Genomic DNA, 18409 nt, shown 5'->3' with positions numbered 1-18409 from the left:
TGCAGAGACTCGCCTGCCAGGTCGAGCATACTGATGCATGCACCAGAGCGTGAACATTGAATTTCCTCTGCAGGTCTGCAGTCAGAAATGCTGACCTATAACTGTCCAATACATGTCAATCACATAACTAAAATTAAAACTTATAAGGCATAAAAGTACATCATAACTTCAGTGTATCAGACTTTAAAGCAGTGAAGAGAATATCCTTTAATATCAGACACTATTTACCAGATCTTAATGCCAAAATTGCTGACGTGTGCTTGAGCACTTCACTGAAACAAAACCAAGCTGAGTGCTTCACTACAGGCAGTGTTGATGTCTGGTTTCTGCAAAGAGGGAAGCAAGCCAAAAACTTCCCCTGCAGTCTAAATTAACATCACTACTTCTCTTGTGGCTACACACGGTTTTATCAGGCAATCAGAGTGTCAACACATTACACTATAACACAACAAATGTTTATAAAAAATGGTGATCTTTATTTAAACCCAAGCTACAATGTCACAGGATGTACAGCAACGACATCGCAACAGGGCATGACTGGCATGAAAATACAACTTTCAATTTCATTTCTCAAAGAGCTAAGGGGAAATGAGTCTTTACCCTTTTCAAACAATGTTCATTATCAAATGTTACCAGAAGTTTTGTGTACTGAAAACTACACACAAATGCACATACGCTTTTATGTATCACAAGCCACAAAAATCAAAGACTGCATCTTCTTGAAGAAGCTTTACTGTACTCATGGAGGTAAGAGAACAGGGAACAAAACACTTGTAGAAAATATCCAAAAAAAGAAATTAACAGGTTTCTAAAAAAGGTCCTAAAGCCTTCACATAACAAATTTCAAACATCACAGTTACATGTGTTCAATATTACAAGATCTGTTCAGGACTGATTCCACATAGTTATCTACAAAATGTGTTCACAGAGCAGGATGTCTGCTCTCAGGCGTACATGTCCTCACGGTCTGCGTTATAGATCTCACCCTCCTGCAGTGAGGCAAAGTTTAGGAAGTGCGAGGGCCGGTGGACTTCGTGGTAGAACTCCTTGGGGTTTGCCAGCTGCAAGTCGTACTTCATGTTGGGGTCGTGGCGCACACCTGGAGCAAGACAAGTTAACAAAATGGTTATATGAACTTGTCACGTGTCTTTATAAGCCATTGTTTATATAACATTTAATAACAACATAGCGTGCATTAGTAGAGGAAAAAGGAAAAGCTATGGATAGCTATGGATTTTGAGCTGTGAAGCACAAATGCACCATAAAATCAATCAAACTGACACAGGGACAGATCGGAGATATCAATGTACAGCCTGTCACAAATAAAAACACACAGAAGAATTGAGGATATGACAGATTCAAACTCTGTTTTTAAGTAGAATCATTTAGCTAATCTGATAAAATGGCTACTGACCCATGAAGTTGTAGTTCCAGGACACTTGGCCAGGCACCATGAAGAAGCCCAGGAAGCGATCAGACAGCAGCATCTGCACTCTTTCATAGTGGGACGGCAGGTAGCCTTTAGGGTTGTTGCCCTTGTCTGTGTTCTGCCGACCCCACTCATATCCACTGGGTGTCAGCTTGTAGGCTGTGAGCGTGCACGAGCCAGGGGTGAAGCTGAAAACAGGTAAAATGCATTTTATTACCATTCAACTTACAGTCCATTGACATAATGATGACTGGGCTCGTATCAGTAAGTAAGCTAACGTTTTGGCTCCAGGACAAAGTAAGTACACAAAAACGATTGGGTTGTTATTAAACCTACCTGCAAGTGATGATGATGGTCTTCTCTCCGTCCCAAGACGGGTTGTCAGCCATGACCTTGGCATGGGTGGTGACGTCCTGTGGGGACAGCTGAGGCGACTCATTAGGCTGAGTATGGATCCAGCCGAGGGGCTCCATTTCCTGTTGAGGGGAAAGGAAGGAAATGCACTTTAATACTGTTGCAAAGCAGCGAGCATCCATCACGAAATGCTAGGAATGTTCTCTCTAACTGCAGATATGCCTTACTTTAAGGTATTCATGACCAGGCAGCTGGTTGGGCAGGTGGACAGTCTGGTGTGTTCCCCACTGTGGCACCATGACGATACAACGGATCTCCTTCACCTGGGGGTTGTCTGGTGGACTGGTGCCATACAGGTAGCCAGCAATCTGGAACAACACAGTGCACCATCAGTATCTACAGGCTAAGGTTGTTTCTCTACTTTGCACAAACGTTATTTAGGGACCCTCAGGCAGAGATGTCAAGGTTTGCCTGAATATAATTGAAGGAAATAGTTTGTTTCTAAACTGTGTCAGTAGGTATGCCCCACATACCTGTGCTCGCAGATCTGAGATGCAGATAAACTTCTTGAGGACGTTCTTGGGCAGGATGTAGGTGTAGCCTGTCTCCTTGATGTCATCAGATGACACGTAGATGTGGTTGGTTCGGAGGTGGAGATTGGCAGCAGATATGGCCCTGACAGAGGAGGAACAAGAAACATTACAGCCAAACATTATGACTGCCTTGTTACCCATTTACAACAAGCTATGGAGGTTATTGTTCTTTATGGCTCATAAACTGAGTCCTGAGTGAGGACATGCCCCAAAATAAAGTCTAAAATCAAAACAAGCTATCTGCTTACCTGACCCTCCATTCAGTCTTTGAGGAGAAGGTCTGGGTCTCGTAGTTGGAGGTGGTGGAGGTGATGATCTCGTCACCGTGCTTGTTGACAGTTCGGGTCTGCGTGGCCGTGAGCTGTGACTGCTCCTTGGTCTGCTTCTCAATCTCGGCAATCTGCTGTCGCTGCTGTGACGGAGCTGAGATCTCCATACCCAGGATAATGTCACGGATCTCAGACTGGGTCAGTGAGGCCACGTTCACGCTGGATGAAGACAAAGAAGCATTGGCTACTAAATACAAGTCTGGCTTTATTCTGTTCTATTAAGTTACAATAAATTCGTATCAAACATCTATCTGAGGAACATATTACATTCATTTTAGGCAAATATTCAGTCCATGAATTAATACTCACTTGTTCTTTTTGCCATAATCTGCCAGAATGAGATCTTTGAGTTGCACTTCCACCTTGATCCACTCCTCATCAGTGAGCGTGGGCCAGATGTGATGGGGCTCGGTGATAGTTGTTTTGTCAGGTTTCAGGATCACTTTGGCGCGGTCATTGTTGACGTGGAGTGCTCTGAGGATCAGGATGAGTCGGGAGAAGGCCTAGAGATTGGGGCAGACCACCAAACACAAACTATTTACACAGGGGAATAAGTTGATGTCACCAAAATTAAAGGCACTATAAAACATTTGAAACATTTTATCCTGGTCGTGGGGCTCCTGTGGGATGGTGTGAAACTCACTGTGTAAGACGAGATGGTCTTGAGCCAGTCGTCGTAGAGGTTGAACAGCACCATCTGAGGCTCTGTAGCCTTCAGGATCAGGTCTCCAAACTTCTCCACCTTCAGACAGGCCTGGAAGGGCAGCTGCAACTCAGAACCTTTGATCACGATGTTGGGGAAGTCGAGCAAGTGGACCTGCACAGAGAGAACATCGGCATCAGATCTGAAAAGCATTCGAGTATATATCCAACTTTCAGGAATTACACAGAGATGATCCATCAAGGTTTGTTAAGGCAGTTCTTAACACAAAAGAGTCTCACCTCCAGAGGATCCAACATGCCCTTCCTGGTTACAATGATCTGTTTCGGCTGCTCCTCCACAGGGAGGGAGCGAATCAGGGCAGCCACTTCTTCAGCTGTCTTCCATTTGGCCAGCTACAGAGACAAGGCAGGAATAAAGTTAGTCATGCAGGAAGGAATGAACAAAACAAACCAAATATACATTTGCAATGATAGAAGAAGGCCTTTTTCCCGGAACAAATAATTTAAAATTAACATTATTAAGAGAGTTTGAACAACAAATAAGAATAAAATAAATAAAATATAAATAAAATAAATAAACACAATACAAATCAGAATAAATCAATACAAAAAGCAGAGCTGATGATAACAGAAGTGAGGAGTGGTGGAGCAGGGCCGTACCTGTCCAAGACGTTTCTGTCCGGCCCACACAGACGTGTGAATGATCTTCAGAAAGAGCTGACCCGTCCTGGGGTTGAAGATGAAAATAGCTCCATTGATGGGCTTCGTGGTCAAGTTACCCTCAAAGGTCTGTTGAGATAAACGGAGAATACATGTGACTAAACTAAAGGATAATCCTCATATATCTCTATGCATAAGCAGTATATTCAGACACTTTATTTACAACAAACCGTGCATCATTACTGCATGACAACAGTGAGTCTCACCTTGTGGATGGTGACTCGGTACACGTTGGTGTCATCCACAAACCAGATGATCTGGTTGGAGAAGAGTTCACCGTAGTTCTGTGAGGACAGGTACGGCTCAGTGGGCTCGGAAGAATACAGCTGCAGACCTTTGCGGATGCGCTCCCTGAGCACATACAGGGCAGGGTTGGCCTTCATGATTTTGGCCATGGCCTGCTGGATCAGAGGCTTGCTTCCAGGGAACCAGTTACCATAGGCACTGAGGAGGAGATAAAGACAGATCAATTTAAATACTAACTTAAGATTGTTATTTTTCACCATCCTTTCCTCTGTTGATAGAGAAAATCACTACATCTACCAAACAACCATCTGAACTGACTTGCTATCGAATGTACTACAGTTACTTTCTGTCAAACAAGTTAGGAAGGTAGTGTGAGGACTTCAAAGGCCACTGCAGAACATATCTGTTGACATGAACAAGTGGGTGCCAAAATCCAGGCAATGCTGTGAAGCAATTGCTGCACAATGTTCTGGTCTATTTTTATACACCTGTAACAAACTGGGGCTCACTTTAACTCACGGCTTTGTCCTCTTCAGCCACAAAGTATTGCCACTTGGTTACCTGTAGCCAATGTGGCACCATATGTTAATGTTTCTCTTTTACCTACATCAGTTAATATCTGCCATCATACTGATCATGTATCCATGCTGGTAACACTGCTCACCTGTGGAGGTTGTAAGCCAGATCGATAGCAATGAGCACCCCTGTAGGGGAGGGGTAAATACTCATGTTGTCAGTGGTGTAGTCCAGGAACTTGGCCCTGGCGTAACGCTCGATGTCATGCGAGTCGTAGTCACCCCAGCGCAGTTGGATGTCGATCCAGTATTTCTGTGTGGTGGTGCTGTCCATCACGTCCCTGTAAGAAGAAAGGCACATTTTAACTAACAGAAGACTAAATAAAGGAGCTTTAAAATGCTGTCATCAAGACAGAGCTCGCAAAACCTATTAAGACTTCAGAGCACCTCATGTAACTTGAACATATTCAGTGAGATTTTATCTGCAAGTGAAAGTATGTTGAGTCGTGTAAATATAACTTCAAAAGTCATACTTGGAGTCAGCAAGCAGAGATGGTCGAGAGACGTTCCACTTGTATGATGCAAAGAGGAGGATGTCTGCACAGGATGAGTTCATCTTGTACGACTTCCTAGGGTGGATGGTCTCCTTCTGCACTGTCTCAATCTCAAGAGCATCCAGTTCCTGATCAAACACCTGAACACAAAAACAGAAAATAATTATTATTATTATGGGAAGAACAATCAATAATAGAGCAGGTATAGAGCTATTTTAGTAACAGACTTCCATTTGCTATCTTTTTGCCATTCTGCTGAGTGAAAAGCTCATCAATAATGAGGTTACAAAAAAATAAAACCAACCTGACAGAGATCCATGACGATGCTCTCATGAATCTTCTGCCACAAGTGAGCCCTGAAGATCTGAATGAGGGAGATCTTCAGAGTGGGGATCTTGCCGTGCATGAAGATTCCTGTGAGGTCAAGTTGCACCTGGAAACCCACGTACACCTAATGAGAGGAGAGAAAATGTAGGCCAAGTTAGACCTTTATAAACCTTCATTCTTCATTTAAGACACAGGAACATAAAAAATCAATTTATTCAGAAAGAGATACATTTACAAATATTCGTTGTACTAACGTTGGCTCTGTTGATGGTGGGCGACCACCAAAGGGTGAAGCGACGGTTGGGGATTTGGTTCAGACCAGATCTCTGGGCATTGGTCAGCTTCTTCCATTTCATGGACTCCTCAAAGCCACTGGCCTTTTCCCTACAACCCAGAAATTAAGACAATTGATGCTTTGTAAATGCAGGAATAAAACAAATCTACAACTTCAATCAGTTCCAAGGATGTTAACATTTGGTGATGGGAAATAGAAAACACACTTACAAAGCACAACAAGTATAAAAGTATTTTGGTTGTGCATATTGTTTTGTTGACTGAAGTACATTTTCTTCTTGAGCCCTAAAATGATTAAACCTTTTATATTCTTGCATTATAAGTGCTCTTAGTATCAGAGTGCTCTCACCAGAAGAGACCCTCCCAGGTGGGGAAGTAAGTGCCTTTGAAGAGTGTGTGCTCCAGGATGCCCTCCACACCGCCCAGAGCCTGGATCATATCTGTGCGGTAGTTGTTCAGGTTCCACAGTTTGCCATCGTGCCTCTGATGGGTCCACCAGAACGGATTCTGCTTCAGCACCTGCACACAGTCAAGACAGAGACATCAATAGATATTATGCAATAGATTTTGAGTATATGGATACACACAATTATGCATGTTAACATGCAACTTGTGAAGTTTTCTGGTAGTAAATGTTAGAATTAGACTCCAAACAACTGATCACTGGTACATAAAAAGTATACACATGATTTCATCCCAAAAAAAGTTTGCTCTTCAACATATCAGTAGTGTCTTCATCATACCTGGTACTGTTTGAAATCTGTCCTGACTCTCCAGCCTTTGTCGTAGGCCAGTGTGTGTCTGTCCTTCTGGAAAAGCGTGTTGATACGAGGGATTCCTCTGTCCCATGAGTCCTCCAAATCTTCAAGGGTCAGACGCCTGAAACAAAGGAAACACGTTGCTATTTGCCTTGTCTAGTTTCCGCTCACATTTGTTAAAATAAACACTGTAAGCCTAGCATAGAAAAGCAGATCCTGTATCTCCAACAAAGGTTATCATTGACAAACTGATGTGATTGAAGCAATACCTGTTCTGGGCGATGGCCTCCTGTCTTTTGAGGGCGTACTCAGCCCAGACCCTCTGGGAGTCAATGAACTCACTCTCCCATGGCTGGATGTAACGATACAGGTTAGGAATCAGCTGGTCTTCTTCGTGGCTCATTCCAGACCTGAAGTGGGTGATACCCACATCTGTCTGCTTGGACCACCTGGTGGAGAGGGAGAAAAATTAAAGCCAAATTTGCTAAATGAATTTACAAGACAATTTACTGACAAGAGATTATGATAACAGCAGCCTGCATACTGACTTACCGCAGGTCTGACTGTGGAATAAGCACATGGCCCATGGACAGCATGCCAAGGCCACCCAGCTCTTTGGGTGTGTAGAAGACGACAGGAGGGAAGCGGCTAGGCATTTTGGAGTTCAGGCCAATCTTGATACGTGTCTGGATCTTGTTCTCACACTTCACCAGCAGGTCCAGGAGCTCCTGGGTGTTGACCACAGCCTCACGGAAGTACGTCATCAGACCGATCAGAGCCGTGTTCCATTTGTTCACAATCTAGACGTAAAGAGGGGACACATTGAAATATTCTGACACTTTTACTTTCCATTTTTTAACATTAAATGCTACGCGCTCTGTTTTTTGGGGCTATGGTTGTCTGCTGACCTTGGTGAATGTGGTGGATCCAGAGGCCATCAGGATCTGACGCACTCTGTTGTGGAAGCGCTGCATTGATTCATCATCCACACGCAAGAAACACTGCGCTGTCCTCTCTTTGGTTACCTACACATGCAAATACAATGTGAGAACTTAAAAACAGGTATATGATCATGACCATTTGAATAAATATGCCCTAATAAGATCCAAGTGTCAGTACTGTAATGAGACATATACAACATTAGCTGTCTTACTACTACTGTGAAAGGAAGGTTATTAACATTATAGACGCTTACTTTGAGCATCAGTTCCTCACCTCGTTCTGCAGGTTCCACACACCATCCTTATGAGTAAACTCCTCATAGCTGGTGCGGCACTTTGGCAAGATGCGGCACTCAAAGCCACACATGTTGAAGAGCAGGTTGGGGTTGTCTTTGCTGTAGACAGAAACAAAGCTGTTCTCCCACTGGACAGTGGTCACAGATCTGGGCAGGCGGTTCTTGATGTCCCAAAACACAGCACGTCCACTGGAGAAATATAAGATTAGAAAAGTTACGTTACCACATCTGGTATAAAAAAAAAGACTATAATGTTTAGGATAGAATGAAATTTTATAATACAATAAAATACTAGTTCAAAAGTCACAATCTTGAGTGAACTCACAGGTTGACATCGTGCTTCATCAGTCTCATGCGGGCATCGCGGGGCCAGCACTTCTTGTTGTTGTAACCCACTATGTTCTCGTTGTTGGGGTCTGGATGCTCCGTCAGATACCTCTGAATCAGATCCCTGGCCTCGTCAGCAGAGAACCTGGTGGGCGAATGAGAAAGCCACATAAATCAAAAAATCCCTTTTCACTGCTGTTAACAAATCTGTTCTGTTTGGCAGCAAAGACAGAAACCAAACTGTAACCAAGATTTAGTCATTTTAAAAAAAGACCATTTGTAAACCTCATTCTGCCCTTCACAGCTTGTGTTACCAAAGAGAAATATTTCCTAAAGCCAAATGTTAAAATGTCTTGATCATTTTGGTGAGTCAGTCCCACCTGAAGAAGATGTGGATGCGGTCGATGTAGCGGCAGTACAGTCTGATTGGGTGGGCGCTCTCTGTGGGTGTGTCCTGGAAACTGAGGAAATCGTTGGGCATCTGAGGTGGGCCGGCCATCTCACTGGCACGGTGCAGACCCAGCACCAGCAGGTCCATCACCAGGCCGTAGTACTGTACGATGAAAGAGGCAAACTGGAGCCCCCTGATGATGCCGTAGGAGTTGGTGTGGTTCATATCCTAGATGGACAAAAGACAAAGAGGTTAACATATAGATCAAATACCAGTAAAAAGTAAAGTTCTGAAACAGTAACACAAGTACGTCTATACGCTGAGCGAGATATTACATACATGAGAGGCCTGAGTAGTTATCTATGAAGATAAATAAGGAATGAAATCACATATAAAATGAAGAGTGTGTTTACCTTGTAGTTGATGACCACGTTGTTTTTGGCCGTCATGTAATCAGCGATGTTGTGGTCAACGATGAGACGCAGCAGCCTGTTGAGCAGGGTCAGATCGATCTTCTCATACATCTTCTCGTAGCGGGACTCCAGCATCACGTTGCACTCTCCCTCAGCAGTCTCCCACACGTCCTGTAGGTTGTTGATGCCTGAGGAGAATTAACAAGATGATGTTTGAGTTTTGATCCAGCTAACATGACGGGCATCATCAGATGGGATGCATAATATTAATTCCACCTAAATGCATAAGATGATCAGCCTTCCTACAGTCATCCCTCTTATAGAAAGCTATTATTGGTTCTGACCTTGGCACCACTTGTAGACCAGCAGTGGTGGTGGTTCAGTGTCAGCAGGTTTGATCCATGGTGGGAAGAGACGTCTCTTGTCCGCCTCGTACCACAGGTACTGGTCAAGGTAGGCGTCGGTGATCTTCTCCAGGGGTTCGACATCATACACGGGCACCAGGTGACTGTACAAGTCCATGAACTCGATACCAACCTGCAAAAGAAGAAATACTTTGTTAAAACAAGAGGGTCCCAACCATGGATAATAATTTCAGTGTAATATTTTCCCCTATACCTTATAGTATATATTGTAGTGTTTTAATCAACCCTATATTTTCAACCAGTGCTTTGCCCTTAAAATTCCATGTCTGACAGTGGAAACTTCACTGATAAATAAAAGTATCTTGGTCCTGACCTCTTTGAAGGCTCTCTGGGTGAGCAGGTGACGTTTGATCCTGGACAAGGCCTCGTGAGGATTGTCGTACGCCTGCTCAATCAGCCCCAGCTCCTCCCTCTGACTCTGGTTCAGACGAGACTTCACACTAGAAGACACAGAGACACAAACTTATTATGGAGAGAACAATATTCTGGCGGGCTGTGTTGCCTGATGTGAATAAACATTTACTGATAAAGTTGTTCATGTTGGCACTGTGTTTACCTGTACGCCTCCTTGAGCCTCTCCAAGGCCAAGATCAGCAGCTTGGTGTCGTGTTTGTAGGACAGTGGAGGGAAGGGGATGGGCGAGAACCGCCGACTCTCCAGCCAGTGAACAGTGGTGGTGTAAATGGCCACGGCCTCTTCAGCTGTGATGTAGGGGCCATCCTGTCGGCAAAACATACACACTTCATTAAACATATGGAAAAACGGGGTTAATTTACTCTGATCTAATGTCAACTTTTTACTGTAAATTTTGTTTTTTTACTTATTAATTTTTTTTGTATCACTGTTAGCATCTGGGATTAAGTGTCCACGTATTTAATAGCTAATACAAATAAAAGGCAATTAGAAAAGATTAATGTAAAGAAAAATGTAGTGTTAAGACAGCATAATTATAGTTTAATTGATAAGAAGCAATATCTGAATGGTGAGGAGCCAACTGCAGCTGCAGCCAGCGATAAATGACAGAAACACCATTCATTTTAATGTTCCTCCAGTTCTTACGCACAGGCAAGCAGACCAATGCAAGTGCGCCTTTGTAGGAGGATTTCATTATAAACTTAAATTATAATTTGTTGTGAGCTCATTATATTTCTGGTAAAGGCAGTAGGTAAATAAGCCACCCTTAATCTATAAGTAAATACAGATGCGGGCAATGTCTTTAAGATCATTAGCCAAAGAGCACTGATATCTCATCAATGCACCAGTTTCTAAATATTGATAATGAAAAATATAACACAAATATAGCTTATATCCTTTTTGAGCTGTCTTTGTCTTGGGTGTTACCTTCAGGTAGTTGTGCTGCCTCTCCTGCTCAGCCTTCAGGTACAGACGGGTCAGTCTCCCCAGGTTCTTCTTACACACTGTCTTGTCCACAGTGGCTCCACGGCGGATTCTCTCACGGTTGTAGTGGGCAGTGTTGGTCCACCAGTCAGCTTTAGCCTTCACGTAGCGCAAGATCATGTTCTCAATGGGAGTGGGCAGGCCTGGCACCTGTGATGAGGGAAGAAATTATCAATAGTCCATTAATTCTTGCTCAGCTTTTAGTGGTACAACTGTGTCAAACACTATTATGTGGTTTGTTTAACTTGTATTATATGTTTAGGTCTTTAAATAGGGAAGACACATTAATTTCTAACCCTAATTGATGCATATACGGAGACTTCAGGGTAAGCTGTCTGCAGTGCTTACACTGTCTGAATCACCAAGTGCAAGGCAAACAAAAACAGACCAGAATAAAAGTGCTGAAAGCTTAAGCAGTCTAAGCAACATTACACTTGAAGCACTTAAACTGACTCCAGCACTTCAGACACTTGATATTTTACTTGACTCACTAGAGTCAAACAAATCCTAATTTCAAATGGAGCAGAGCTTTAAAGATTCTCTGATTAATCTTTGTCTTTCAATAACAAACCATTCCATCACCCTTAATGTACTTAGTCACAGTGAAAGCGATTTCTGTAATGAACTGACCTTCCAGGGGATGTTGGCCTTCCAGCACCTCCAGGACTCGCTGAGGTGCTGCAGGATGGTTCTGGCTTTGTTCTGTTTGATGCCCTCAGGCATCATGTCCAAGATGTCGTGCATCACAGCAGCACGCAACTCCAGGTCAAAGTGAGACTCCACACGCTGTTTGGTCACAGTCTTGGCTACGCCCTTGGAGTGACGTCCTGTTGGAATAATTTAAAAAAAAAAATGATGTTACTTAAATGGTTTGTTAGTTGCTACAGATGCATCATAAAGGTTGTTTCTGAAATAATAGTGGCCACTGCAAAAAACATGGGACAGTGTGTATGCATACCTTCAAACTGCCTGGCCAGCAGATTCCCCAGCCACCTCTCCAACAGCGGAGTGATCCCCCTCATGAAGAACAGCCACACTCTCCAGCCGGGAGCCCAAAAGCCACAACCTGGACCCTTGCCCACAGGACCCTGATAAAAATCACACAGAAAAATCACAATGAGTTCAAACTTCAGGTGGAAAGCTAGGAGCATTTCGTATCATTTGTGGGAAAAGCTTTCTCCAATACACAAACATTTGGAAAACCCAATAAAACACGTATGTACTTACAGTGTTGAACCGGTAGTAGATGAGATGCTTTAGATCTTTGCACATACGGATTTGTCTCATCAGCTTGTACTTGTAGCGGTACATGCCTGTCAGCTGACCCACATGAGCGAAGATGTACTGCAGCCCATCAGCCAACTACAATACAGAGGCGAAATTCTGAGATTAGCCAAGTGTGAAATAATAATTCATTTACAACTATTGTTATAACATTACCCCCACTAACACACAAACCACTAACACCAACAACACAATTTAATGTCATAAAAGAACATCCTTGTGTTGTACATTTCAAGTGTTTCAGATGTCTTAGCACTCTTGCCCTGCAGATTAACCCTTGTACTTTAACTGCAACAGAAACTCATATGTCCCTTGGCTTTTACACTTCCAGGGAGAAAAGGGAGAATGCAGGGGTAAGTGGAGAACTAACCTGGAAGGCATCAACATTTCCCAGTCTGTACTGCACGTGGCTGTCCACCACCAACTTGCTGAGACGCAGCACCTCTCTGCACAGGTGAAAGGCGTTACCGAATCGGGACTTCTTTCTTTCCTGTGGGACAAAAACACAAACAGCTGTGCGTCAGCACTGGTGAAATACTGTGATCTTGGCGCAGAATACAGTAAGACATCTTGACACTAAAAACAGCCTGTAATCTACAATTTTAACTAAATTTGGAGATTTTGATCTCAAGTATTTTGGTGCGCAATGCTTCCAACAAAAGAATGACGAAAAAATTCTACATTTACAGCAACATTTAACCTACATTCCTGTTATTTATTTAGGCACGATACAATCTCAACAACAACAAGTAGATTGTCCCTGGAGACTGTACCTTTGTGGTCAGTGTCTTGACAGGCTTCAGGTTGAAGTTGTAGTCGAGATGCAGGTAGTTCAGGTTCTTACGGTGGATGAGCAGATTGAGCATGTTGTAGCCCTGTCGGCAAACCTGCAGGCCAACCTCCACCCAATCCAGCTTGGTGGACTGAAAGAACTTGGTGGCCTTGAAGGAGCGGAACAGATACCTGAAAGAAACACATGGAAAATCGTAAGAGAAAAAGAAAATCACTCATAAGCAAAAAAATATAGCATAACAGAAAATCAAAATATAAAGTGTCTGACGATGCTCACCTCTTCTTCTGGGCCTTGGGTGGTCTGTGTTTGAGAGCATTCAGCACATAGTACTTGAGCAGTTTCTGGTATGACACACGCACTTTCACCGGCTGTCCTGCAGGGCAGTGCTCACGATACCTGTAGAACGATTTAACACCTGCCATTTAGACTTTCTCAAAAATCATCCGTCTTTTTTTAATAAGTAAACTATGACACATTTAGTCTGGTTCCAAAAATGTTAGTAATATGCTCACCAGTTCTTGATCAGGGGGATATCAATGGCACGCCTTGTGCGGCCTGATCTGAGGTTGAAGGGCCTTGGCGCCCACAGCAGAGCGATGCCATTGGCTGTGTTGTCTGTGTAGAGTGGGGTCTCCTTGAGGAAGGGCTCCACATACTCAGGAAGCTCAAATTCCTCATCGTCATCAGGCAGGGGCTCCTGACTCTGCAGGTGCAGGAAATTACGATAAAAACTATGCAGTGAGTTCTCACTTCTGCTGCCATTTTACCCCAAATCAATCTGAACTCTGAACTTTAAATAAGAAGCAGTGTCTGAATGATGGAGGCCCAACTGCTACTGCAGCTAGTGATAAATAAAAACCACCATTCATTTTGATTTTCCTCCAGTTCTTACGCACAGGCAAGCTGACCAATGCAAGTGCGCCTTTGTAAGAGGATTTCATTTAAGGATCCGCATGTAATTTGAGGTGAGGAAACTAGATTAATCTTTCCACAGCTGCTAAAGATGGAGAATCAGCCACAATCATTCAGACTTACCTTGACAGAGTGTCTGTGTGAAATGGGGTTGATCAGTGGGTCAAAGTAGAATGCTGGGAGATCTGGATCCTCTGTCTTGATAAACACCACGTTGGGTGTATGATACCTGCAGAGGCAGAGTCATGAGTGTCTGCTCAGTTGTTACAGCCAATGTAAAATATATTGGAGCAAATTTAGTAATGGGATGAGCAAAAATGTTCAAGGGCATTTCACACAAGTTATATCTGAATTTTTTGTTCTTCAATTAATTCAATTCACTTTTCAATTAACTGTAACTTTAAGAAATAACTAATTTGTAAATTTCTTACCAGGTGAGGTGGACATGGTGCGGCAAGTTGTTGTACAAGTAGGGGAAGGCAATTTTGTACTCTGTCCTGATAGGCTGCCGGATGATGATCTTGTTGATGTCATTGAACTCATTCCAGTCTTCGTCCCTGCAGGAGACACAGAGACGGATGAGCTGAGGCACAAATCATCTAGCATCTATTCTTACTTCATGTTTTGTTTGGGGTAAAAGAGGATTAATATTGCAGATTCTGAAAGTATGATGAGACATGGTCTAACAAATATTTTCACACTGATGAGCATAAAAAGTGGTGGTAGTTCCAAGTGACCTCCACAATCTAGTAAAATTGACAGTGTAAAGTCTGTAGTTCTTTTATTTACTACTGGTGAGAAGTCCTTACTGGAGGTTGATGTCTCTGACCAGTGGCTCAAACTTTGGTCCCCCAGGAATAGCCATATTCAAAGCCTTGGAAGTGAAGAAAGCCTTGAGGTCAAATAGGTAGAAGTAATTGAAATCCACCAGGTCGGTGAGCAGCTGATTGGCCAGGCGGTATAGTGTGGACATCATGGGCAGTGTGAACTGCCAGCGACGGTAGGTGGTGCCATTCACAAACCTGAAAATTATACAAATAAATTACTGTTTGATTCTGCTAGCTACACATCAGATGAATATGTAAATTTACAATGTTTGTCTTTAAGGAGTGAAATGGTGGCTTACTTGGCAGTGTCTTTGAGGGGTTGGTGCTCATAGAACCACTCTGCAACTGAAGAGTCCTCCTCAGAGTCAAGCTCCATCTGGATGGCCTCCAGTGGCTCCACATCAAGGATGTTGTCAGCGTAGTCCAGCGGCGGCTCCTCATCATCAAATGGTGGAAAACGCATCCGCTTGAAGTGCCGACGATCACGCTTCTCACGTCGCATCATGATCCACATAGTGCTGAGAGGAGAATAAGGGATAAAGATAATTATAAACTATACAGAAATACAAATGGTGTGATGCACTTAATATTCTTTCTCACACATATAAGCACCATGTACTACAAACATGATAACATAAAATCATCACCCAAAATCACTCTCTCTCTCTCTCTCTCTCTCTCTCTCTCTCTTACCCCCACTGGGCAATGTAGACAGGCTCTATAACCCAGGGAATTTCATTCACAAAGGAAATAGCTCCAGTGATGTGGTAGAGGACGGGCACGTCTCTGATCTGTTCCCAGGGCATGGGCATGTTTTCCAGCAGCTTCAGTACGGCGTGGGGCATGTACTTGAGGGCACTGATTAACAAAAAGAGGAGAAACACTGTGAGCTACGTGACAGATCTTCTTAAACAATTAGCAAAGACTTAAATGTTTTTAAAAAACAAGAAATTGTGCACAAAGATAGTCACTTTAAAGCCTACATGTGCACTGCATTCTACCCAGAGTACGTCTAAAGATTTTCAGCAGCTAGGAAATTTAAAATTGACACGTTAACTATGGTAAAATTAATGTATGATGATTTTTTACCCGAGGTACACCCTCTTGTCATGGCGAAACTTTCTGTTGGTCATGTCTCCATGGTCCCTGATGATCTTGCGGACATGCTCAGGTGGCATGTCTTCTTTCTGAGCATCCACAAAGCCAAACTTCCTCTTTTCTGAGTAGCGCTTTGCCTGCAATTGCTGCCATTTTCTTGCTGTAGAGTTGGAGTACATTTAACAAAACCACAAAGTTAATCACATCCAGTTGTTGAACTCCACTTCATAAAAACAGTGTAGTTTCACCAACACCATGAATGTGCAACATTGAATGAAAACCAACATACCTTTCTCCTGCAGCTTTTCCTCAGACATGTAGTCTGGGACGGGCACAGGAGGGGGGACACCTGGTGGCAACCCTGCAGGGACCCCTCTGTAGGGGAAGGTAGCTGCCATGGTGCCTCACTACTATAAACAAAATCACAACACAAAGCATTTCAATAAACACTGACCCTAGATAAATGAATTAGAATCAAAATAATCACCTTCACATTAGACAGACAGGTAGTTAAGATACTTTTATTTGACCCCGTGGGTAGACTGGCTTGCAGCACAATCACAAATGTATAACACCACACCACACAAAGTCACCATAAACATATACATAAAATATTACTAACATAAAAGCTCGATTGATGGACAATTCTCCATTACATCAGCACATTTATGAATGGCTCTCTTACACGCCAGTGTCACACATAATGTTACTCTTCCAAACCATGGAAAGTTTGAGAAAATCGCTGGAAATTACATTTAAATGAATGGTGTTGAATCAAGAAAAACTGCTGAGAGTTTCTCTGCACTTTCAAAATGCACTACAATGCACATTTTCTTGGCTAAGACATGCTAGCATTACCGCTCCAGTCGTTGGCTAGCAGTTAGCTAACATGGCTTCCCGTGCGGTACAAACTGTAACGTTATGTACAACTTTTAAGAACAGCAGACTTAATTCAATACCCAGTCGCTGGCCTTCACAGCACATATACAATTATTACATTCTTTACAATACGCTTAACACAAAGTCTGCAAAGCATTCAGTCGAGGTTGGAACTCTATTTGTTGATTAGGCCAAGCGTGGATGAAGCGGTAAGCTAGCCAACTGCTAAAACTAGCATAGCGGCTAACGACTGAATGTTAAGTAACAAAGCCGTAAATTCATGCAACACCACTCACCTGGCTACCTTCACTCCCTGTGTAATTCCTTAACGTTGAAGACAGCCGTGTTCAGACACAATCAGCTACCACCACATTTCTCTTTAAGAGTAGTTTTTAGTCCTTTTTCGTTTCACTGTTGTGTTGATTCGTCTTAATAAAACTGCATCACGCACCAAGAACGACGGCGGCCGCACGATGAGCGCAGTTCAGTGGAAATCACAGACAAGAGATACGCCGGATATAATTACGTCCTACCGCTATACAGAATGGGCTCTACGTCGAAAAATACGCAAACGTTGGACAAGCGCAATTTTGCAAGTACCCGGATGATTCAGTTTCCGGCGCACTACTGCCCCCTGCAGTGTTGGAGTGAAGCCTGCAGGGTTTCAACTACAAACACTATGGCATAGCAGCCTACATTATTCAGTTGATTTTTCTTGTCTATGCACTAAAACAACAAAGCAAAATCCTTGTTTGTGAAAACCTACTTTTCTGATTCAGTTTTTATATCCCTTTTTCTCAGCCAACATGCTGAGATCTTTCATTTCTTGTGTCACACACTTTTAGGGGGTTTACTGGCTTCAAAGCACTTAAGCACTAAATAATTTTCTACCACAGCATAACACTATTTTAGGCTTGTTGATCATGTGCTGGTTTAACCCAGACATGTTCAGAGATTAATGCCCACTTATCATACAGTTGTGTACCACATCTCTTAAATAATAAATAGCCTACATTTAGAGCATTTTTTTTCCTTTCCAATTTTTTAAGTCCCCCCAGTCTTGTTGAAACATCAAATTTGAAGAAAAATAATCCTGCTGTAATTTAAAAGCCTTTAAAAAATCAGCCTCAGATCATTCCTTAAATTCCTGGATTTTTTTTAATGTGACTGCAAGGGCTTTGAAATTGCAAATATCTCAGAAACTGTGCAATAAAATTTTGTTATTCTGCTCCAGTGACTCAGTAATGCAAACCTTGAAAATCCATGGACTATCTTGACACACCATGAGCTTGATTTTGAGTTTTTGAGAGTTTATGCAACCAGTAGGTCTACAAGAAAACCCCATAATACATATTACAGCCATCTATCTGAAGGAATACATACTTTCAAAATGACAGATTCTAGCTGTGGAAGTGAATAGGCCCTACTACTAATAGTATTTACTGCCTAGAAGGTCTGCTTTGATTTTTCTTAAACTTCTTAAGCTTACTGTGTTCTTTAACTATAGACCTACAAATTTGTTACATAAGGTGAACTGTACAGTGTCCAATTTATTTGCAATAAAATAGCAATAGCTATTTTTTTTTTTATCAGGGATTGTTTGTTACTTATGAGGGGAATAAGAGTGATTAAAAAGAGAGAGG

The 18409-nt window shown here is 42.7% G+C and overlaps 1 protein-coding gene across 2 annotated transcripts; it reads right to left on the bottom strand.

The window, feature by feature from the left end:
• Positions 1 to 453: 453 nt before the first annotated feature.
• prpf8 (pre-mRNA processing factor 8) lies at positions 454 to 17264 on the bottom strand. Of its 2 annotated transcripts, none has more exons than XM_033631298.2 (43): positions 17063 to 17264; positions 16177 to 16297; positions 15879 to 16047; positions 15483 to 15647; positions 15089 to 15307; positions 14772 to 14984; positions 14394 to 14519; positions 14086 to 14191; positions 13563 to 13753; positions 13327 to 13446; positions 13031 to 13220; positions 12628 to 12747; positions 12201 to 12335; positions 11932 to 12061; positions 11604 to 11800; positions 10917 to 11123; positions 10132 to 10295; positions 9889 to 10015; positions 9495 to 9687; positions 9151 to 9338; positions 8727 to 8965; positions 8345 to 8491; positions 7998 to 8208; positions 7691 to 7807; positions 7335 to 7582; positions 7052 to 7231; positions 6768 to 6903; positions 6374 to 6543; positions 5985 to 6114; positions 5708 to 5854; positions 5383 to 5543; positions 4999 to 5190; positions 4295 to 4532; positions 4029 to 4157; positions 3648 to 3761; positions 3349 to 3522; positions 3015 to 3208; positions 2625 to 2864; positions 2317 to 2458; positions 2011 to 2151; positions 1766 to 1905; positions 1415 to 1617; positions 454 to 1099 (listed from the first exon to the last, which is right to left on the bottom strand). In XM_033631298.2, exons 2-43 carry the CDS (start codon positions 16283 to 16285, stop codon positions 945 to 947), a joined length of 7017 nt encoding a protein of 2338 aa, XP_033487189.2. In that variant the 5' UTR covers positions 16286 to 16297; positions 17063 to 17264; the 3' UTR covers positions 454 to 944. The 2 variants fall into 2 exon arrangements, with proteins under 2 accessions (XP_033487189.2, XP_033487190.2); XM_033631299.2 differs by having other exon boundaries at positions 16177 to 16294; positions 17063 to 17224.
• Positions 17265 to 18409: the final 1145 nt, after the last annotated feature.

The sequence above is a fragment of the Epinephelus lanceolatus genome, chromosome 4 (assembly GCF_041903045.1).
Source record: "Epinephelus lanceolatus isolate andai-2023 chromosome 4, ASM4190304v1, whole genome shotgun sequence".
NCBI classification, from domain to species: domain Eukaryota; kingdom Metazoa; phylum Chordata; class Actinopteri; order Perciformes; family Serranidae; genus Epinephelus; species Epinephelus lanceolatus.
This window is presented reverse-complemented; position numbering and strand designations above follow the sequence as displayed.

Excerpts from the sequence above, each read along its gene's own strand:
- prpf8 (XM_033631298.2), bottom strand. The coding sequence starts at position 16,285 with ATGGCAGCTACCTTCCCCTACAGAGGGGTCCCTGCAGGGTTGCCACCA. Across the intron at positions 9,688-9,888 it reads CCCAGAGAGCCTTCAAAGAG|GTTGGTATCGAGTTCATGGA; the intron begins GTCAGGACCAAG and ends CTTCTTTTGCAG. Across the intron at positions 3,209-3,348 it reads AGACCATCTCGTCTTACACA|GCCTTCTCCCGACTCATCCT; the intron begins GTGAGTTTCACA and ends CCCAATCTCTAG.